This window comes from Sander vitreus, chromosome 20 (genome assembly GCF_031162955.1).
Source record: "Sander vitreus isolate 19-12246 chromosome 20, sanVit1, whole genome shotgun sequence".
Classification (NCBI taxonomy): domain Eukaryota; kingdom Metazoa; phylum Chordata; class Actinopteri; order Perciformes; family Percidae; genus Sander; species Sander vitreus.
This window is the reverse complement of record NC_135874.1, coordinates 2,210,929-2,235,104: the sequence shown is the minus strand read 5'-3', so window position 1 is coordinate 2,235,104 and position 24,176 is coordinate 2,210,929. Positions and strand designations below refer to the sequence as shown.

Below are 24,176 nucleotides of genomic sequence, written 5' to 3'. Positions count from 1 at the left end.
ACAAAACAGTTATAGGCTGAGGCCAAATGAACAATTTCAGGCTAAATTTAGTTGTTGATTTCATGATCGTCGCTATTTAGTTTGATTTAGATATGTATCTGGATAGCTTTATGTTTTATCTGCATACTGAGGTCAAAATACAGAAGAAAGACAGAAGCTGAACATTGTCCAATTGCACAGGTCAAATAAAGGAAAAGCGAGGCACTAACAGTGGCCTTAGTTATTTTATCATCTATGGCAGCCAAGACAAACTAGATTGCAAATGAATACCCAAACATGGCTTCACATAGAAAACTGCAGCTTTGTTTGTTTATTTGATCCCATACATACTGTACCAGTTGGATGAACTGTAACCAAGGAAGCCAGAACAGGTAGCAACCAAAGGTTAAAGGACAAAACAAATGTCAACAGGTAAAATATCTGCCCTACTCCATCTAGCGCTCAAAACAAGTGTTATAATTTCGTAAACATGTTTCTATTTAAGTCTCACTGACTCCCTGTCCCGTCAAATAATTAATTTAGATTGCTCTTTAATGTTTTATGTAAAGCACATTGAATTGCCTTGTTGCTAAAAATGTCCTATATACAATAAACATGCCTATTAGTCAATAAACCAAAAGAGCAAAGCAAAAAGCTTTCCAACAAGGCACCAACACAAGTCATGAGATACTTGACACAACACATAATGGCAGCTGGTGTGCCAAAATGTGCTTCAAGCAAGCCTGTGCACAGCAGAGTACCAAGCCCATACAGAGGTTGGATTTGGCAACAACGTTGTTGTTTTTACTCATAAGAATATGAAACATGGACAACAGCCATCTTCTCTTCTGCTGTAAATGGGGATGTTTGAGGCCAAATTGCTAGTAAAGTAGATATTATTTAATGCAATGTCTATGGTATGTATATAATGTGTAAATAATTCCCTGAATAGTGACAATGTTGTAGTACTCGACCGCATTTTTACTTGGTCTTGTCTCGTCTCAGAAAAAGGGCACTCTGGATTTTATTTTAAGACCCGTCAAGACCACAACTGCCTTTGATTATTTTATCAAGGCATTTCTCGTGAGACACTTATGGCAATAAAAGAGGTAAACGAAGAAGAATCTTTATTTGTTTTCTGTGGGTTTATGGCACCCACCGCTAGCCTAGTTTAGCACAGATCCTGGAGGTAACCGGCTCCAACTAGTCTACTGCTCCCAGTAAGTTACAAAATAACCCCAACATTTTCCTATTTACATGTTATGATTTGTATAGTCACAGCGTGTACAAATAACAAGGTCACATGAGACACAGCCATCTTCTAACCGTATACAAACTGGGAACTATGTTCTCAGAAGGCGAAGCACTGCAACTTCTGCTACTTGGGCGGAGTGTGCCACGAGAAGCCCTGTGGTGAGGAGCAGAGAGTAACAACGGTGCTTTTCAGGTGTTGCGCTAATCACTCCACCCAAAGTAGCAGTGCTTTGCCTTCTGAGAATATAGTTCCCAGTTTGTATACAGTTAGAAGATGGCTGTGTTTCATGTGACCTTGTTATGTGTACACGCTGTGACTATACAAAGCACAACATGTAAATAGGAAGGTTAGACTTATCTAACTCTGGGGGATACGGTGAATAAGCTTAAGTCCCAATAAGTCGGCGTGTTCCTTTAAGGTTTATTAGTTTCAGTTTTGTACATTATATACATCAATCTATCCTATTGTTAAACCAGCTACATTAAATCCAGTGCAATATTTATCTCCAAGTCTCCCAAGACCTTGTCTGTGTGTGTGTTCAAGTAATTTTCTGTTGTTATACATGTATGCTTTGTTTCCTTACTTAGGTGTTTATGTCATTTGTGATAATGTTTCATTTATGTCCTTTGGTGTTATTCATCTTATTTATGTCTGTATGTAGGTCTATGTCCTCTTTTTATATGAGCTACCCAGGGATGCAAAAAGAATTTCAGCCCTGGCTGACAATAAAAGTTGTATCCTATCGTAAGAGCCACTATGTTTAGATGTATTTTCAGAAGCGTTTCTCAAATTTAAACTCCTCATTTTGCAGAACGTTTAGACTAGACTCTCTCCCTAGACTCTAATTCCTGAGCCCTCCACCCTGCAATGTATCTTGCACAATCATTGCTGAATTATTCCAAAGTTCTAAAATTAACACCTTTTTGGGAGTAAAGTAACAACACACAAAGTAAGGATTAAAAAACTGTTGTCTGCAGCAGCCACATCTATCATGCTGATATCTGGTCAGAAACCAGAGCAGACAGGTGTTTTGTCCACTGTGACTGATCTGTCCTAAGTTGTGTACCAGGCCATACCAGCAGGGAGGAAAAGCAGCTCTGCAGAGTTGCCCTGCGAGTGCTTTATTCATCTCATGGGAGGCAGAGAAACACACCCTTGCTGTGTCTTGGGATTCCTTCCCAGAGAACAGGGCAAACTAGTTTGATTCTGCATGATCCGTCTTGCTTTCAACCACCTTATGATTGAAAGGTAATCTTGGCTCATCAGTGACTGACGATTAAATTTGAGTAGCTGCAGTGCCGTCCCGATAAACAACTTTCCTGGCGTGTCTTTACATGACAATCATCAGCAATAAAACTAAAGTTATTTGCGGGTGCTATGAGGGTTTGGTGCGGCTGATTTACGCCATCTGAAGCGTGTTTTACAGTAAACGCAGCCCAGCTGGCGCGCGCATATGTGCCGTCATGAAATCGCCGTAACTATTTATACCCGCGCTGGTGGTCGCGACACTAGTTGCAGTCTTCTCCTGAACAGAGGTGGCGCTAAAGAGGAAAGGCTACCGACTTTGCTCTTTCTACAGACTAGAGGAAGAAGAAAAAGATAAACAACGGCAGAACTGGCAGCAGAATTGAAGTCAATGCTTCGATTTGATTCGATGACCTACTTGGTCGGATCAAGCCTTTCATTCACCATAAAAGAACTCATCTTGACCCTGTAAGTTTACAAGAGAGAGTCACTCTGAGAATCCTGGCATGCGGTTGCCCAGGAGCTCGTTCATGCTTTCTGTTTCCCCTTTGTCGTGCGCAGCTGGAAAAAAAAAAGAGTGGTGCACGACCTTGGCTTGCGCGCTATAAATCCGGCCAGTATAATCCAGGTTGGGAACGGCCAGTATAATTCACCTCTGACACGGCAGTATTGAGGCTGACAATTACAAACCAGCAAGCCAGGGTTTCCAAACATTAAAGCATAAAGCAGTGACAGGGGAGTGTGGCACTGACAGAGATACAGTAGATTCAGCCAGGTTTTTATATATCACTCTAGCTGTCAAGGCTGGTTGTATTTTTGTTTATTCATTAATTTATACATTTCTTTATCTATTTTTTACAGTTAATGTACAGTTATCTACTGATCATTTTTTTTAATTGAAAATTGTATTATCTAACCACCCAAAAAGGATGCTCACATCTCTAAAAATACATTATGATTTCATGGGGAGATTTAAACAGATATTAACTATGACTTAGCCTAAGGTGTCAATAAATTACAAGGTAGTGTAATTGGAAGGTAAGTAGGCTGATGAAAAATGAGAAATGAAACAGAGGTGGATCGTGACTGTCAGGTCTACCTGTCGCAGAGGTGAAGCAGAAATAGCAGGAGTGTAGTGAACAGGCAGGTTGATAGGAGAAGGACTTTTAGGAAGAGTCAGGTACGGTGTCTAGAAGGAAAAAGGGAAGAGGAGAGGAGGAAACAAAAGGATGCAGAGAAAATAGAGAAATCCCAAACAAAAGGTTATAGTGAAAATGCACGTGGCAGAGATAATTGAAGGGCAATGTACAAACACTAACAAAAACCGTAACAGCATTTCATGCTTATGATAACCAAACTTGGATACAGCTAAAATACTAATTTACAAACAGTTTTATCAAATGTACTCTGCAAGCTGTGATTCATTTCAATGCAACTTCCAAAAAACATTTAAGTCAAGACTGATTTCTTGGAGGCTGATATCAATTTCTCACACGTATATCTCTGTCTGCATATATTCTGGCTGACTTGCAAAAAAGAAATGACAGAAAGAGTGCACCCGAGGTAACAAGCAGACTTCAGTGTTTAAAAGACTGTTTGCAGCACTCGAGTTGACAGAAACTGAGCATAAGGAGGTGTGGAGTCCGTGATGAACAATGCGTTTATTGTTCCACTGTTAAATGCCCCACCTCTGGTTTATATCTTTAGAACAAGTCTTTAATGACCAGATTTAAAGGTTTTCTGCTAAACGTGTGTGATTATATACATATGCTGCATATATCCATCTTTATACTCAAATATTGATTTTGGCAAGACTTCAAAATTATCAGTCAGTCTTGCACTTCAAAGAAAAAGAACACACTAAGCATTGATTTAGTGATTTGCAGGCCAAAAATGGGCAAAATCTGGTTGAAATAAAAGTTTTGTTTAGATATCTAGGTTGCCTAATACTGTTGCTGTTAATATATGCCTGATGCCCTAGACTTCTTTTGACCTGCAAATCACCAAATCAAGCAAACCAAGCAGGACTGGATTAGACAGAGCTTAGCTGCACCCTTATTTTTGACAATCAACTGCAGTTGGTGCGTAGCAGTTAAACAGTTGAAAACATCAAGAGCAGAATCCTAAACCCTACCTGAGCTGGTTGCAAGAACTAGAAGCTCCACTGACTTTAAAAAGTATGTGCAAACATTTCTGCAGTGTAAAATGGTGCCCTGTGTTGCTTGATGTTTGTCTAGAAAAACAAAATACAGTGATACAGACCTGCGTTTCTTCCTCTGGCACTGGCAGGTCTTTAGAGTACTGCAGGAACTGGGCCACATAGGTCATGATGGACTTCTCATCAGGGTCCCGAACGTCCACATCTGCATCCACATCAAAATCCTCCATGATCATTCTCACACTACTGTCAAAGGTCTACACTAACACATGAGCAAGCTCCTGAAGCAGGTGGAGTTGGAGAACGGAGGTCTAGCTTCTCTGTCTATAAAACATCCGGCTGATAAAAGTCTGCCCATATACTCACATGCAAAGTGAAACAAGTCAGGGTTTTTATATAAGAGCAGAGCAAACAAACAGCAAGTGAGTCAGCAGACTGTCAGATCGCCATCCCACTTACCCTCAGGCAGGCTGAGCATGGCTCTGTCACAATACTCAGCTACACTCACACACATTCACCCAGATTCACATGGCACGACATCAAGGACTGCTACACAAGTACAGTATGTCAGAGACAAATCCTGTGAATCATATTTGCAGTGCTTGAAAGCAATACTTGATTAAAAGTACAAGTATAAGTTAAAGTCTCCTTTTAGAATATTACTTGAGTAAAAGTATTAAAGTATCTGATATTTACTGTACCTAAGTAATATATATAAGTAAAGAAAAACTTTGATTATAAACTTTATTGTGGCTTCCTTATAGTTAAGCATAATATTCAGGGTTTCCATACCTTCTAAAACATCAAATTTAAAGTCTAACATCAACAAAGACAAAAACAGAAACAGAATATCCATTTTTTGTGAGGTTAGAATCTTTCACTCTGGGCGCCTGGGTAGCTCACCTGGTAGAGCGTAGAGCTGTAATTGGGCCTTAAAAGTTAGGCCCGACAAGGCCCGAGCCCGACAGAATTCGGCCTGAGCCAGTACATTGTGATTGACAGCTTTTTAAAAGCCCGAACCCGTTTACAGCCCGACATTATTCAAATGTGCGCACACACACAGCTCTTTTGCCTTTTGTCAAGAATAAGTTATTTATACATATTTTAACATCATTTATTCATGACTAACGTAGGCTATAGGTCACTTGGAAGTGGGAACAAAGAAATAAAATAAGCCAGCCTCCGTTTCACCTCCTCAGCATCCATTTTCGCACTAATCGAAACGCATCACCTGACCGCTCAATTTACCGTACAACCCGGAGCGCAAGCCCGAGCCCATGTAAAATGATAAAAATTAAGACCGAACCCGACCGAACCCACCGGGTTTGAGCAAAGCTCTTCAGCTCTAATAGAGCGCGTACCCATTTACAGAAGCTCAGTCCTCGACGCAGCGGCCACAGGTTCGACTCCAACCTGCTGCCCTTTGCTGCATGTCATTCCCTTCTCTCTCCCCTTTCATGTCTAAAGGCCCAGACACACCGGCAGCTGATTGGATGAACGTGTCACGTGGGTCTTGTTTTTCCAGAAATTCAAAGACAAACTGTCATGGCGGCTTGTTCAGAATATGATTTCATATTGTACTAAAATAGTTCACCGAAACGTGTTTCTGAAAACATTTTAAGCGAGAAATAGGCCATGCAGTTGCTGAATCTGTCTTCATTTCAGATCAACAAAGATCAATTTAAAAGATTTTGGTCAGATTTTGAGAGACTCTAGTCACGCTCATTCCGCTCCCCGTTTCCGGGTTAGCACTCTACCAATCAGACGGGTCATTTGAGTCCGACTGTCGGCAGTCGGCAATTGGCACATTTGACATGTGATTATACATGTCAAATCGGCCAAAATGAAGGACGACGGCCCCTCGGACGGACGACGGCACGGAACACACCGAACAGACTTGAGTCACTGACCACGCCAGACTGTCCAACAGCCGATTATCGGCTCTGTGTGTCCACACCTTAAGCTGTCCTGTCATAATAAAGGCCTAAAAATGCCCCACACACACAAAAAAAGACTTCTTTCACTCCTATGTACGAAAACATTTCTTGCATGTAACGAGTAACGAAGACGCTTAGGGGAGATGTAGTAATGTAGAAGTATACATTTTGTTTTGGAAAAGTAGTGGAGTAAAAGTAAAAGTTTCCAGAAATATAAATAATGAAGTAAAGTACAGATTCATGAAAATTCCACTTAAGTACAGTAACAAAGTCTTTGTACTTTGTTACATTACAACACCGCATAATTGAAAAAGAGTGTTTGTAGCAGACCAGAAGGTGTGGATGGATGAGCTATGCAAGCAAAAGACTGAAACAGAGCTACTGCTACTAAGTGCAACTGTAGTAAACTGACTGTGTAAGACTGGCGGATAATTCTTACTCTCTTATTTTTAATACATTCTGTGTGTGTGTGTGTGTGTATGTGTGTATATATATATATATTAGGGCTGTCAGCATTAACGCGTTAATCGCGATGCGATTAAGGGCCGAGCATAAAGCATTAATTTGTTTTAATCGCATTAATTGCATGCCGGCATTTATTAATTTATTTTACACTTCACTCGGCTTCGCGTTGTGCCTAACAGGTGAATTAAAATATCGCCGAAGCACGTCAAGCTTGAGCTACCACCTACAAGCTAATTAACGTGACTCAGGTTGATGCTAGCGGGCTCAGGCAAAGCACTATTTTGGAGAGTGCTACTTGCCGACCTGTGGATGAAACCAAATCCCAAAAAATTACTACAGCTCTTGCGAAATGGGTGGCAACTAACTGCAGACCTGTCAGCATCGTAGAGGACTCGGCTCTCAAGACGTACTACGGTTGGCGTGTTCTGACCGTCTCATTGCCGTCGAGGGGGACAGTAGTTTTCACGCATACACAGCTTGTATGACACGGAGAAAGCAGCCCTGCTGCAAGGTGCTGCAAACGCTGTCTCATTAACCGGTGATCACTGGACGTCAGTGAGTAATCCAAATGATTTAGAAGTTACTGCACACTATATTGACTCTGGTAAGAATAGGGATTTTTAGTTTTTTAGTTAGGTACTTGGAGGAATTGTGCAATAATGACAGATTCACACATTTTTCTATTGTTTACAGTAAATAAATAAACAAATACAAATCTTAAAGTAAAGTTCATAAAGTAATTCTCTTTGCATTTATTTGATTCCCAATCAAGATGGACTGGTAAGAATTGCTTTCCATTGTTAATATGTACTTAAAAACATTTCTGAAATGCAAAATAATAGAAATGTAATCGTGATAAAACATGCGATTAATCACGATTAACTATAGACATTCAGCGATTAATCACGATTAGAAAAAATGCATCAGTTGACAGCCCTAATATATATATATATATATATATATATATATATATATATATATATATATATATATACTTATATTGTTTGTTCTGTTTAACCTGTTTGTTTAACTTATTTTAGAGAATGTGTGACATGCACCTACAACACCAAAACAAATTCCTTGTATGTGTAAAAAAATGTACTTGGCAATAAAGCTTTTCTGATTCTGATTCTGAAGTGAAAACACTGTGTTGTGAAACTCATAATTCTGCAGTGGCATCAACTTAATGAATTGCAAAGAAATTAAATAAATTCCAAAAAATGCTCCTGCTCTTGCAGTGCTGGAAGTGGGAAACTTAGCAAAAGTTCCATCCAGAAGACACCCTTTACTCACTCATTTATTGTCATATCTCTCCGGATGATCTATCTTAGCCAATCATATTGTTGCCGTCAAACTTTAAATCCGCTCTCCTCTCTGCTGCTGTCAGTTGTCATTTCAGTAGTCTCACATTGCCACCCCTTCCTCCACAGCACTGCGGAAGAAGGTCTGTATCCGTAAGAAGGTAAATATACAATGCCACGATGGGGTCTAATCCCCAAAGACTTTTCCCAAATTCTTTTTTTATCATGCAATTGTTCAATCTAAATGATTGAAATGGACTGAGTCTTTTTCTCAAAAAAAATAAATAAAAAAAGACCAATGATGATAAAATGGAGCTGTGTTTTACAAATGTTGGCAAGTTTGATAAAGTGTGCATATAATGTGTATAAAATGTATTTAACCTTGAAATACACTACTTAGCATTTTGTTTTCAGTTTCGGCTTATCATTTTTATTAAAATCATTATAAAGACTTTGTCCTCTAGTCTCACGCCGATATGGGCTGGCCGAAAGACCAGTGGCAGTATGTGCAAATACATCATCACCGTTTGACATCAGCCTCCTCACAAACAAATGAGATTTACTGTAGTTGCAGTTATCGAAGGAGAAAATTGTGTTATACAAGCTGTAATAAAAGGTTTATCTAAGTCATTTAATTTCCATCCATCCATCCATCCATCCACGTCCGCTTATCCGGGGTCGGGTCGCGGGGGCAGCAGCTCCAGCAGGGGACCCCAAACTTCCCTTTCCCAAGCCACATTAACCAGCTCCGACTGGGGAATCCCGAGGCGTTCCCAGGCCAGGTTGGAGATATAATCCCTCCACCTAGTCCTGGGTCTTCCCCGAGTCCTCCTCCCAGCTGGAAGTGCCTGGAACACCTCCCTAGGGAGGCGCCCAGGGGGCATCCTTACCAGATGCCCGAACCACCTCAACTGGCTTCTTTCGACGCAAAGGAGTAGCGGCTCTACTCCGAGCTCCTCACGGATGACTGAAGTTCTCACCCTATCTCTAAGGGAGACACCAGCCACCCTCCTGAGGAAACCCATTTCGGCTGCTTGTACCCTGGATCTCGTTCTTTCGGTCATGACATTTAATTTCCATGTACATACAAAATAAAAAGCCTAAATGTAAAGCTATGTTAAGTTAAATGTAAGGTTATTGATCACTATTGTAGTTATACTTATTGTGCTATTAACAAGTAGCAAATTCTTTAAAAACAAAAAAACACAAAAAAGGAGCACTACATATACACACATAGCTTACGATCTCAAGCCCTGTATAATATCTCTCTTATATCTGGCAGGTCCAGTAACAGTGAGCTCAACTTGACATCCTTGAATGTGCATATAATACCTTATGATATTTGCTGAATAACTCACCATCAGGGTCCAGCAGTCGGGGGATCCTCAGCTCCTTCTCTGCAATGTGGAAGGCCTCCTCCAGGTTCTGCTTGTTGCTTCTGGTTCTGGCTTTGGACAGATCCACCAGGTCAGGGCGCAGAGCGTACTGGATGGCCAGGAAGACCACTCCACTCCTCCAGCTGGCTTTGAAGTCTTTCACATTTATGGAACAGCCAGCTCTGAGGGGAAACGGATCATTTGATTTTTCTGTTAAATCCTTAAACAGGCTAGCTGAAATGGAAAGTAATACAATTCTGAACACAGAATAAATGTGTAAAATAATGTAAAAACGAGATACTGATAAATAAGGTATGCATGTATCAACATTTCCATATAATTATTATAGAGCTCCATGGCCACTGAAAAGGATATTTTCAAAACTACAGAAGAAAAACACAAGAAGAAATGGCAAAAAAAGAAAGCACAGGGATTTTATAATATTTCAAACATTTATTTATAAATATACTGTATACTGGAATGAGATGTTAACAAAAAAATGCTATTAAAGCCCCGTATATAAGAAAGTATTTGAACAGCTTTTGGCAGGCAGCATGAGAATGCCTACAGCCCTGATCAGGTTTTGGTCTTTAGCCCAGACCTGGAGACGACAATAGAGGTCCTGTGTGAGAATCCATCACTCCTTACATCCCACACTTGGCCCACAACAGAAGAGTGGCATCTATTAGAGGTTTCTTCAGGGTCGATATATCAATGTGACCCTAACTAAACTCTACACAGCACATTTAAATTAATCATTAATAGCACTCATTTGAGCAGGTGCTTACTTGTGGCACTGTTCCCGAACCCACAGCAGCAGAGCCTTCCTGGCAGAAACCCTGAAACGGTTATGTAGTGGTGAGCCTCTGGGAGGAACAGGACTGCTGCTGGCCGAGCGGCTTGACAGGGTGGAGCGCGAATCCAGACTGGCCAAGGACTCCATGGAGGACTGGCGGGAACTGAATGAGAGGCTGCTGGCCAACTCCTCAATCTAAGAAAACCACCAACACACAGTTTCTGTTTAACATCTTATTCAAAAAGTTAAACGGGAAAAGTATTAAGGGACATTTCACAGTTCAAGATGATTTCTTTAACAGTTTCACTGTTTGTTAAGTTCAATAAATGCAACATCTTTCCAAAAGTCAGTTAGGAATTGTGTTAAATAATCATGATTTAGATATTGACCAAGATAACTGGGATTTCGATTTTTTTCCATAATCAAGCAGCCCTATTGGAAACTGAGTAAAAGTTAAAAAGGTATGCAAAATGACAGAAAGAAAAAAATGTGGACAAAACAACAAGCATGATGAGGGAAGGTAAACCATTTCTAACGCAGAAAATTAAAAAATTAACATCACACCAGAATCCTGTGGGACATCTCCTGCTTACACAAACATATGTTTTAGTTGTTATGCTTCAATAAATGTGCTTCAGCATCATAATTAGTTTCGCTGCTCCAATATTTTGGTCTGATTATTGGATAAATCCACCCCCAGGAAATCTACTTAAACCTAATAATGGTATCCATAGAAATATCATTTATAGAAGTACAAAAAAAAAGAGAAAACTGTTCTCCATTCCCACAGGGTTTCTTTTTTTAACCTTTATTTATTCAGGGAAGGGTCACTGAGAGGAAGCCTCTCTTTTGCAGGAAGACCCTGATCCTTTTCATTCAGTACATGAGGTTTTATTTTGGTCAGTTGAGATAACAGAAAGATCAAAGTGGGAAACCAACAAGAAAATATGAAACACAACAGAAAACACGAATAGAAAAGTAAACAGATTAAACTCACATGATACTGTAGAATGATTGTCCATATGAGGCCAAGAATGATCGACGGTTTACCATCAATAATGTCAGGAATGTGTATGTTGACTAGTTTGATCTGGGGGAGAAAACAGGATATGTTTCAAACTTGCAAAGTCTGTCTTGATACATTACGAAGGGAAAAAAACAAACAGACGATGGCGCAGCAGGTATCACATTTTGTAGTTTGAAATTTTGACCTGTAAATATAACAATTTCTGTCATGTTAAATGACTAAATCTGATGCCAAAATGCATCATCCCTGTGGTTTTGCCAATACCAGCAGTAAAGTTGTCACTATATGGCTGGTGATTACTGTAATTAGAGGGCCGCTTTAGTGTGTCATTTACCGATTTCTGCTTTAGAAAGGAAAGGGCCTTCTCAATGTTGCTCCTGTGCTGAAACATTCCCCTGCCTCTCTCCCGACTCTGCAAAAGCCAACCAGAGAGTCAGTCAGTTGCAAGCAAGTTGAAAGCATGTGAAGTGCTGAACATAGAGAGCGGACTCACAAGGCGCTGGCCGCTCATCACCTCCAGCAGGTCCAGCAGTTTGGAGCCATCACGGAAATCATTGAACAGATCCAGAACCATACATGGTGGCCTCCGCTGTCACAACACACACATTTAGGTTTACATTTGCAGATATAAAACACTCAAAGAGCTTTGCCAAGGCTGCAACATCTACTCTGTTAATGGAAGGATAGCATGTAGACATGTACATCATCTACACTTGCTTAAGTTTTTGTAAAATAAGCCATGTTTACAAGAACTTGGTGATTTTACTCGCTTACATGAACTTTTCACACTCAGTAGAATATGTACCAAAATTGATGAACAAAGAAATTCTGTGAATGCACTTATCCTTCAGGTTATATTATTATCATTATTATTAGTTTAACTTGTTTAGTTTAACAAAAACATTCAATAATCTCACTTTCAGTCTTCTTACGTTGGGATATTCAGAGTAACAGCTACATTTTTCCATATAAAACTATCCATAACAGCGCACACCTCTTATTTCTCCTACCTAATTAATAGAGCTTTTTAGCTGCAAATCATCTTTAATGGGAGCCTCGTAGACCATGACCTTTATTAACCTCCACAAGCGACATATAGGAGAAACATACGGATATGAAAACAACACCTTGAAAGTCCCTTAGTAGCCTATAAATGACATGAACAATAGAGTAATTTACTCAGTAGAGAAGAATAAACAACTTTCTCATGAACAATTGATCATGAGGTTTCTGATTCCATGCATGTTTTAAATTATGAATACCAACTTTTGCCTTCTAACAGGCAATCTAGAGTCTCTTTGTTTAAATACAACAGGCTTAAGAACTCTTTTATACATTAGTCTATCCTGTTGCTAAACCAAAATCAGTTTGATACCAATTAAGATCTAGATCTGAGAGTATCATAAAACATCTTTCTTTTTCATGGCTGTTGATACGTCTTCATCTTTGTACAATACTGTGTGTGTCATTGTTTTCTAACTCTGTGTATTTTTTAATATATTTTCCTTTTTTTCTTCTTTTTGCTTGGGAACGCAAAATGAATTTCAGTGTAAACTGACAATAAAGTCGCATCCTATTGTTTCCTGCACCCCAGAATAACCTGTGCTTACTAACACTGCCTGCTGAATGTCAGCGACCTAGGACCTTCCAAAGTGGACTCAGACAATTATGGAAAGAAAAGTATTCACATGTGACACAAGGTACTGTTCCAATGTGAGCTCGTATGTGAACAACCGCCAAAGGCTTAACAATTATCTCCAGCATTCACCCACTGAGTGTCCCAACGCGCCCAGAGCTGGGTGCATGAAGGGGGTGTGGCTGGTGGGCAGTGGTGGAGGTGAGGGGAGGGTGGTGGCCGTCTGTTGCTGTCTGTCTGTGTGCTGTGAACCTTGCCCTTCAATGCTATATTTATGTTCACAGCCCCCCCCATCCCACTGTCCTCCATTGTCACACTCAGAGCTGACCTGCTGCTGCTGACTCATGTTAGGAGCTAGTCAGAGAAAAATACCCAAGAGTGAAAGAGAGTGAGAAAAAGACAGTGGCCTGCGCTGTCTCAAATATCCAAATTCAGGCATGTTGGATTTCCTGTAAACACAACTGGGAAAATCCCTCTAATGGTGATAACAAGAAGGATGTGGTGGTGTTTTATAAGGTTTAAGGGGGGATTAACTTAGATGACAAATAAATCTATCAAAATGGCTTCCTTTAATATAAATGGCATACTCAATACGATTAAGAGGTGGACAATTTTATCGAAACCTGGGATCAGATGGCTTCACACCCTAATGGTACAAAATAAGGAAAGAGCAATTAGTTTCGACACTGCTGAATACTTTTAACTGGGTGCTGGGAAATAAAACAATCCCACCATCATGGAGAGAAGCAATAATCTCTATTATTCCGAAGGAGGGAAAGGATTGATTGGACTGTGGGAGTTATCGCCCAGTCAGTATTTTAAATATTGACTACAAACTGTTCACCTCCATACTATCTAAAAGAATGGAACAGATATTACCAGAACTAATACACAAGGACCAGACGGGATTCATCAAACAGAGACAGATCCCAAGACAACATCAGGAGGACACTTCATATAATGAGGCAAATCACACACAAAAAATTGCTTAGACGCAGAGAAAGCGTTGGACTCTGCAAGGTGGACTTTCTTGTATAAAGTACTGGCAAAATTCGGCTTCCACATAACCAACAACCATCCACAACCATAATTAAGACGTTTGCCGCACCGTACAACAGCCCCACAGCTAGAATAAAAATTAATGGTGACCTCACCAACCCATTTACTTTGGAAAAAGGCACGAGACAAGGGTGCTGTGCATCGCCACTCCTCTTTGCCCTGTTCATAGAACCCCTGAGCCAATGGATACGGGAGAGGCCAGATATTAAAGGGGTAACGATGTCCACAGGGGAACAGAAATTGGCTTTATTTGCGGACGATATATTGATAACTCTAACGCAGCCTACAAACACTCCCAAAATAAATGAATATGTTAAATGAATTTGGCCTACTTTCGGGCTACAAAATTAACATTAACAAAACCCAGGTATTAGCCTTTAACTATGACCCTCCAATAGAGATAAAGACCCTTTACAAATTGAACTGGGATGCAGAATACATCAAATATCTGGGAGTAACACTGCCTAAAAATCTTTCCAAGATATTTGATCTCAATTATGGACCTCTAAATTCCAAAATAAAAGCAGACATGCAAAGATGGAACGTTATCCCTTTCCTGAGTTTAAGTTCCAGGATCAAGTCAATTAGGATGAACATCCTTCCACGATTGCTTTTTTTCAATGCCTGCCTGTGGAGATACCACCAAAACAATTTTTAATTTGGGACAGGTCAATATCAAGATACATATGGCAAGGGAAAAGGGCCAGAGTAAAATATAAAACCTTGCAATTAAGAAAAGAAAAAGGAGGATTGGGCCTTCCTTGTCTCCAGGAATACTACTATGCAGCTCAGCTGAGACCATTGGCGTGTCTATGCTCACCAACACACTCAGCAGGATGGAAAGACATAGAAGGCACGATGGTAGAAGATATTCCAATAACAGCCCTATTGGCAGATAAAAAACTACAGGGTGAACTGATGGTCTCAGACTATCCTATGCTTGCTGTTCTTTTGAAGTCCTGGCAGGAAACAGCCAAACTCTGGGCGATTCATCTAAACTCCTAAGGTGGTGTGCCTATGACTCAGATTTCGCACCCAATAAAAGTGATGGTAGATTTAAGACCTGGACCTCTAAGGGGTTAACTACTTATTATTCATTTACCCTCAAGGGGGCATTTCAGAAGTTTGAAGACCTACAGAAAAAACATGGTCTGGGAAAAGATGATTTTTATAGATACTTGCAAGTTCGGCATTATTTTAACCAAAACCTGAAAGAGGCTTCTTCTATGAAAAGTGGACCCGAATTCCTGCAGGTGTTCTTATCATTCTTTGAGACAAGAACTTGCACCAAAATAATATCTAGACTATACAATAGCATCCAACAGTCCAAACGAGAGAACACAGAATACATAAAGAATAAGTGGGAAAAAGATGCAAATGTAACGATTCCTTGGGAGAAAACATGCCAGCTACAGTGGATCTCAACAGGGTCAAATACGTGGCGAGAGTTTGGTGGAGGGTTCGGTCGATAGTCGAACCTCAGGTTGAAGAGGAACAATGCGGATTCCGTCCTGGTCGTGGAACAACGGACCAGATCTTTACTCTCGCAAGGATCCTGGAGGGAGCCTGGGAGTATGCCCAACCAGTCTACATGTGTTTTGTGGATCTGGAGAAGGCATATGACCGGGTGCCCCGGGAGATACTGTGGGAGGTGCTGCGGGAGTACGGGGTGAGGGGGTCCCTTCTCAGGGCCATCCAATCTCTGTACGACCAAAGCGAGAGCTGTGTCCGGGTTCTCGGCAGTAAGTCGGACTCGTTTCAGGTGAGAGTTGGCTTCCGCTAGGGCTGCGCTTTGTCACCAATCCTGTTTGTAGTATTTATGGACAGGATATCAAGGCGTAGTCGGGGTGGAGAGGGGTTGCAGTTCGGTGGGCTGGGGATCTCATCGCTGCTTTTGCAGATGATGTGGTCCTGATGGCATCATCGGCCTGTGACCTTCAGCACTCACTGGATCGGTTCGCAGCCGAGTGTGAAGCGGCTGGGATGAGGATCAGCACCTCTAAATCAGAGGCCATGGTTCTCAGCAGGAAACCGATGGAGTGCCTTCTCCAGTTAGGGAATGAGTCCTTACCCCAAGTGAAGGAGTTCAAGTACCTTGGGGTCTTGTTCGCAGTGAGGGGACAATGGAGCGGGAGATTGGTCGGAGAATCGGCACAGCAGGTGCGGTATTACATTCAATTTATCGCACCGTTGTGACGAAAAGAGAGCTGAGCCAGAAGGCAAAGCTCTCAATCTACCGGTCAGTTTTTGTTCCTACCCTCACCTATGGTCATGAAGGCTGGGTCATGACCGAAAGAACAAGATCCAGGGTACAAGCGGCCAAAATGGGTTTCCTCAGGAGGGTAGCTGGCGTCTCCCTTAGAGATAGGGTGAGAAGCTCAGTTATCCGTGAGGAGCTCGGAGTAGAGCCGCTGCTCCTTTGCGTCGAAAGGAGCCAGTTGAGGTGGTTCGGGCATCTGGTAAGGATGCCCCCTGGGCGCCTCCATAGGGAGGTGTTCCAGGCACGTCCAGCTGGGAGGAGGCCTCGGGGGAGACCCAGGACTAGGTGGAGGGATTATATCTCTAACCTGGCCTGGGAACGCCTCGGGATCCGCCAGTCGGAGCTGGTTAATGTGGCCCGGGAAAGGGAAGTTTGGGGTCCCCTGCTGGAGCTGCTACCCCCGCGACCCGACCCGGATAAGCGGATGAAGATGGATGGATGGAATATCAATTTTGCAAAAGGAGCTGCAGTTTGCCTTCAGGGAGGATGTTCTTCATGTTTTGCGCACAAAATGCCTGTATGTCTTTGCAATGTGATATCTTTATGACCTGATTTCCCTACAGGAATTATTACATTGCATCCTATATTAACTATTACATACTATATACAAAAGCATTTTGAATTAAAAGGATTATTTTACAAACAAAGATAATATTATTGACAGCAAACATTCTGTTCTGGTTTTACTGAGAGAGGTTTCTATATTGATGCTCAATCATTTTAATGAACTATTTTTATTTTTTAGGGAATATGTGTGCACATGAGTATAACTGATGATCCCTCAACGCATGCCCTCACATGTTCCTGCTCACCTGCACTTTGTTATTTAGCTGCATCAGCTCAGTTTAGGGAGTGGAAATTACTGTGTATTAATCACAATACTATGACTATATAATAGGCTTTCATAACACTTTCAACCACTAGTTAGTTTCAAAAACCGGAACCGGAACCAGAAGGTAACGCAGTGTGAGAGTGTAGAGGGAGAGAAGACAGACGGAGGAAAACAGTATTATTTCGAGAAAAATGTTGTACTAGTTGCTTAGTTTTTTGGTTCTTATTAGCCCCCTGGTAGCCTTTAGTCTCTAGAAAGAGCCAGCATCTACGCAAATCTATGTACCTGTGCGTGGAGGACCGCACATTTTCTACGAGTAGTAAACATTAGCTTCAGGCTAACGCCAGCTCCATGGCTACCTCCACACCTGGCGAGTCCCCATTTCCCCACAGGATTTCCTCGTTGCTTGAAAATGCAAACAAAGAAATTTCTGACCTTAGGGAAGAAGTTTGTCGGCTCTCAGAGGACTTAAAAACCAAAGATGCCTTGTTAACAGCCTACCTGGATGTTGCTCAAAATCAATCGCTCCAAATCACAACTCTCTCTGCGGCTTTCCAGGATACTGTGCTTTGGGACCCATCCACCTGCCCACATCCATCCTCTTGCTCGACACCGACCATCAGGCCATCCTGGACTAAAGTGTTTTGCGGCCAAAAGAGAGCCTCGGGTAGGGCTCCATCGCCTCCTGCCCTCAGCCTCTCCAGTCGCTTCGATGCCCTGTCGAAGCCGAATGTTCCCCCGGTAACAGCCGATGTGGTTACCCAGGCTCGCCCCACTTCAAAGCCAACTGACCAGCTGTCGCCACGGGAGAGGACAGCTGCCTCGCGGCAACAACTTCTAAGGGATGCGGTAGTCAGATGGTCCGATGGCATGAACCGGCCAAATGACAACGTTCCTCAAAAACAATCTCCCCCACCGAATGGTAAGCAATATTCCTCTTCTTTTCCTTGTCCATCTGAAACCGATACTGCCTGTTTTGTTCCTGCCACTGGCCATTCACGTCCCCGCACTCCTCGTCCGCTCTTCCCCCCAACCACAATAATTATTGGTGACTCCATCACCCGGGATATACATTTTTTTAATGCTGTCACACACTGCTTTCCTGGAGCCAAAGTTGCAGACATCCTGGCTAAAGCTGTGGACCTGATACCCTCACTCCCGACCTCTATTAAACGCGTCGTGGTCCATTGTGGACGTAACGACATGTCCTATCAGCAGAGTGAGCGCACAAAGAAAGACTTTGGTACTCTCATTGAAGCTTTAAAAAGCACTGGGAAGAAGATTTTTATTTCGGGCCCACTTCCATCTCGAGGTCGCGGAGTATGCCTTTTTAGCAGACTACTCACTCTCAACACCTGGCACCAGCATACATGCAATATCCACAAGATAGGTTTTATTGACAATTTTAATCTGTTTTGGGAACGTGGCTCCCTGTTCAGCAGGGACGGGATTCATCCCAATAGACGCGGCAGCCAGATGCTATGTGAGAATCTGCGGCACGCCATGCAGACCAAGACCTGGGTGCAGACCCAGACCTTAGATTGATTGTCTGCACCCCGTAAACACACGCACATACGCACTTCCCAGTCTCACTCTCCCATAAGCTCTCACTCCTTTACACATAACTCTGCTAACCCACAGACCAGCTATATCATTCCAGTAAGAATCAGTAATATCAGTAATCACAGGTACAGCGCTACACGCTCCTCTGTGCTTCCTTTGGAGCAGCCACCCATTCATAATCCCCTAACTACAGTGTCTGTCCCCCGACTGAGATCGGTAAAATCAAACGTAAACCAACGAGGTGCTATACTTAACAACCTAATTGGAATTAAAACAACCACTGCAACAATAGAACAGAATAGGAGAATCAAATGTGGACTATTAAATAGTAGATCTCTGTCTTCTAAAGCAATATTGGTAAACGATTTGATATCAGATAATCAAATTGATCTATTCTGTCTTATGGCTGGGACATGAAGAATATGTTAGTCTAAATGAAGCCACTCCTCCCAGTCATATTAATACTCAAATTCCTCAAGGCTCAGGCCAAGGAGGGGGAGTTGCAGCCATATTTGACTCAAACCTGTTAATCAATCCTAAACCTAAACTTAATTATAACTCGTTTGAAAGTCTTGTTCTTAATCTTCAACATCCGATATGGAAAACATTACAGCCAATTATATTTGTTGTTGTTTACCGAGCGCCAGGCCCGTATTCTGAATTTTTATCTGAATTCTCAGAGTTTTTGTCATGTGTAGTCCTAAAATCAGATAAAATAATTATTGTAAGTGATTTTAATATTCATGTGGATGTTGACTACAATAGCCTTAGTACTGCCTTCAATTCACTACTAGATTCAATTGGTTTCAGTCAGAGTGTGCATAAGGCCACGCACTGTTTTAACCACACACTCGACCTTGTGCTGTCATATGGCATCAAAATTGAAGATTTGATAGTATTTCCACAGAATTCCTTATTATCAGACCATTTTTTAATAACTTTCGAATTCTTACTACCCGACTATACGAAATTAAATAAAACCTTCTACACTAGATGCCTATCTGACAGTGCTATAGCTAAATTTAAGGAAAATATTCCAACAGCATTTAACTCAATGTCGTGCTTTAATATAACAGAGGAGCTTTATGTTAACTTTAGTAATTTTGTAGACGGTGCTACGGCCTGTCTATGGACGACTTTAGACTCTGTTGCTCCCCTCAAAATGAAGATGATGAAGCAAAGGAAACTAGAAACCTTGGTATAACTCCCAAACTCGCAAATTAAAACAAATCTCACGAAAACTTGAAAGTAAATGGTGTTCCTCCAAACTGGAAGAATCTCATTTAGTTTGGCAAAACAGTATGAAAACATATAGGAAGGCCCTCAGAAATGCCAGATCAGACTATTACTCATCATTGATAGAAGAAAATAAGAACAACCCAAGGTTTCTTTTCAGCACTGTAGCCAGGCTAGATAGATAGACTAGATATGATCAATATGTCTTTATTAACAGGTTATGTACCGCAGTCATTTAAAGTAGCTGTGAAAAAACCTCTTCTGAAAAAACCCAACCTCGATCCTGAGGTCCAACTATAGACCTATATCTAACCTTCCCTTTCTCTCCAAGATCCTTGAGAAAGTAGTCGCTAATCAGTTATGTGACTTTTTACATAGGAATAGTCTATCTGAGGACTTTCAGTCAGGATTTAGAAAGCATCATAGCACAGAGACGGCACTGGTGAAAATTACTAACGACCTTCTAATTGCTGCTGACAAAGGACTTGTCTCCATACTTTTACTATTAGATCTTAGTGCTGCATTCGACACTTTTGACCATACCATCCTTTTACAGAGACTGGAACATTTAGTTTTAAAGGAATCACACTAAGCTGGTTTAAGTCCTATTTCTCTGATCGATCTCAATTTGTTAATATCAATGATAAATCCTCCAAGTACGCTAAAGTTAACCATGGCGTTCCTCACGGCTCGGTGCTTGGACCAATTCTTTTCTCCTTGTATATGCTTCCTCTAGGCAATATTATTAGGAAACACTCAATTAACTTTCACTGTTATGCGGATGACACCCAATTATACTTATCAATCAAGCCAGACGAAACCAGTCAGTTAGTCAAACTTCAAGTATGCATTAGAGATATCAAATCATGGATGACCTACAATTTCCTGATGTTAAACTCAAACAAAACTGAAGTTATTGTGCTGGGCCCTAAACACCTCCGAACATCATTATCCCAAGATATAATTACTCTAGATGGCATTGCCATGGCCTCCAGCACTACTGTCAGAAATCTAGGAGTTATTTTTGATCAGGATATATCCTTTAACGCCCACTTAAAACAAACCTCTAGAACAGCCTTTTTTTAGGAACATCCTGTCTCAAAACGATGCTGAAAAACTAGTCCATGCATTTGTTACTTCCAGGCTGGACTATTGTAATTCCCTATTATCAGGATGCCCAAATAAAACTCTTAGGACTCTCCAGCTGATCCAGAATGCTGCAGCACGTGTTCTGACCAGAACTAAGAGGGGAGATCATATTTCTCCTGTGTTGGCTTCTCTGCATTGGCTTCCTGCAAAATCCAGGATTGAATTTAAAATCCTTCTCCTGACCTACAAAGCTCTAAATGGTCAAGCACCATCATATCTTGAAGAGCTCATAGTACCTTATTGTCCCACTAGAGCACTGCGCTCCCAGAATGCAGAGTTACTTGTGGTGCCTAGAGTCTCTAAAAGTAGAATGGGACCCAGAGCATTTAGCTATCAGGCTCCTCTCCTGTGGAACCAGCTCCCAGTCTGGGTTCGGGAGGCAGACACCGTCACCACCTTTAAGAGTAAACTTAAAACTCTCCTCTTCGATAAAGCTTATAGTTAGGGAGTGAGGAGTTGCAGCGTTCGCCTAGACCGGCGAGGGAAGGTGTGTAGCCACAGTCATGATGCACTGCCTCCCTATCTCGGCTTCTCTTCATAGAAAGCTTACTATATTTAGGGTATGAGGAGTTGCAGCGTTCGCCTTGACCGGCGGGACTGGGTGTGTAGCCACAGTCACGGTGCACCCCCACCCACCTCTGCTTCTCCCCATAGAAAGCTTACATATACTTAGGGAGTAATGAGTCGTAGCGTTAGCCTAGACTGGCGGGGGAAGGTGTGTAGCCACAATCATGGAACACAGCCTCCCTATCTCCCCTTCTCTGTAGTTCTTAGTTATGTGGTTATAGTTCTAGACCTCACCGGGGTAGACCCAGGGGTACCTCCTTGGACACACTGAGCTTCTCTCTCCTCTCTCTTTCCATCTGTGTGTATTCGTGTCACAGAAATGCTTGTTACTAACATAGCTCCGGGTAGCTTATTCCCCGGAGTCCTTATGTTCTTTTTCCGCCCAGCATCATCATCTTGGATCATGATGGCACCTACATCATGGTGGCAGCTGTCGCCGTGGTCATGCCCTATGCCCTGCTGTGCCCTATTACACCCTGCTACGCACTGCAATGCCCAGCTTCGACTTGCTATGTCCGGCCAACGCCCTGCCACGCCCTGTTACGCCCTGCTGTGCTCTATGACACCATGAACTATTATAACTATTACAATATCTTTATTGTGACTATTATTGCCATTGTTCATCATACCCCCAACCGGCACCGTCAGACACCGCCTACCAAGAGCCTGGGTCTGTCCGAGGTTTCTTCCTAAAAGGGAGTTTTTCCTTGCCACTGTCGCACTTACGCATTCATGCATGCTCTTGGGGAATCACTGGAATTGTTGGGTCCTTGTAAATTATAGAGTGTGGTCTAGACCTACTATCTGTAAAGTGTCCTGAGATAATTCCTGTTGTGATTTGACACTATAAATAAAATTGAATTGAATTTAATATAAGTGCTAATAATAAGGTGATAAAATGTTGAGGAATAAAGCTTTGAGGCAGGAAGTGATGCATGTTTGTATTCTCACTATAATAATGTAGACTGATCCCTCAACACATTATAGGTCTTTCGTAGATGTTTTCTTAATGCTTTTTTTGCAGCGCAGAACACAAGGACATATCTGCTTAAAGTCGGCTCACCTTTGCCAGCTGAGCGTTGACCCAGTTGGTGAAGGTCTTCTTCTGGATCTGTTCTTGTTCCACTGTTAAAGAACAAGAAACACACAATGTAAAGTATTATTTATGTATATCATGACATCAAAACAGTCAATCACTCAGGTAGTGCAAATTTAAATGTAGGAATTTAGGGCACAATGCTATACATTAACTATTTATATTGAGTACAACTGTACAGCAGTCTTAATTTCCTCGATTGCTAATATTATTAGCAACAGTGTGTGTGCTGTATATCTCACTAGCTAATACCTCTTTCACACCAATAACCAGGGTCGTACTCGTACCCTTGTTCAACCCTTCTTTTGTCAATTCTAAACAGGCCAGGCCAAATTCAAATATGACCTGGGTCACTAAAAAGGGGTATTAAAGCAGGGGGATGAAATATGATTAATTGCCCCCCCACCTAATCCATTGGGCTAGAATGCTGTCAATCTGACAATTGTGATTTCCATTGGATCAGAGTACTGTCACTTGGCTGCCTGTTCTGCCAATTTTCCCAGCCCTTGTCACATCACCAACTAATGTTTCCATGATGACTATCCAAAATTCTGATACCATGGAACCAGCATTGCATTGTTTGTTTTACAAAGTCAAAGGCAGACTGAGTTTATAGAAAATGTGCTGCGGAGGAAGTTCTGGCTAGTCCACACAACATTCCAAGATAGGGGAAAAACGTGCTCTGGTTTGGTGGCTCCTAGCGCCAGACAAAATAAAGATGCCTCTGTAAAAATGTCTCAGGAAGGAACTTGTTTTGGTGGAACATGTGCTCATTCAAAAGTAGCTAGCTGTCAGGATTTACCGTGCAGAGATCTGAGGAGCCATCCAGCCCCGGCCGAAATGAGGGACATCCGGTAGATTGTCATCGATATAGACGATATTCAGATATACAATTTGTTTAAAATTAAAACAAGCGAAATTAATAATGAATGTGATGTTTTATTTAGCAGAATTACATTGTGTTGTTCTATCCTATGCAATATTTCCTATATTTCTAAGCAGATTTTCTATGCTGTATTCAGATAAAATACCCCCAAACCAGAACTCAATCTCTGTCATTTTCAAATATGTATGAACTTACTTATTTCTCATTTAAAGGTTTGAGACACTGTCAACTTTAACCAGAAACACATTGCATTGTTCTACAACATCAACGTGCATTCATGGGTCTTTGTGGTGGTAAAACATGGCTCCTCTGGAGGGTAAAACAGACGAGACAAACTGAGTTTCCAGGATAGT

At 41.6% G+C, this 24,176-nt stretch overlaps 2 protein-coding genes across 2 annotated transcripts in view; both read right to left on the bottom strand.

Annotated features, from left to right (window-relative positions):
• Positions 1–5,071, bottom strand: part of LOC144535550 (uncharacterized) — a 90,110-nt gene extending 85,039 nt beyond the window's left edge. Inside the window, exon 1 of the mRNA XM_078278088.1 lies at positions 4,742–5,071. Within this exon, the coding sequence (XP_078134214.1) occupies positions 4,742–4,873 (132 nt within the window). The 5' untranslated portion in view covers positions 4,874–5,071. The remainder of the gene's footprint in view (positions 1–4,741) is intronic.
• Positions 5,072–9,510: 4,439 nt separating this feature from the next.
• Positions 9,511–24,176, bottom strand: part of LOC144535549 (calmin-like) — a 32,427-nt gene continuing 17,761 nt past the window's right edge. The window contains exons 2-10 of the mRNA XM_078278086.1: positions 22,905–22,966; positions 14,342–14,408; positions 13,312–13,529; positions 12,033–12,128; positions 11,874–11,951; positions 11,510–11,602; positions 10,505–10,707; positions 9,699–9,898; positions 9,511–9,527 (exon numbers count right to left, since the gene is read on the bottom strand). Of these exons, the coding sequence (XP_078134212.1) occupies positions 9,511–9,527; positions 9,699–9,898; positions 10,505–10,707; positions 11,510–11,602; positions 11,874–11,951; positions 12,033–12,128; positions 13,312–13,529; positions 14,342–14,408; positions 22,905–22,966 (1,034 nt within the window). The remainder of the gene's footprint in view (positions 9,528–9,698; positions 9,899–10,504; positions 10,708–11,509; positions 11,603–11,873; positions 11,952–12,032; positions 12,129–13,311; positions 13,530–14,341; positions 14,409–22,904; positions 22,967–24,176) is intronic.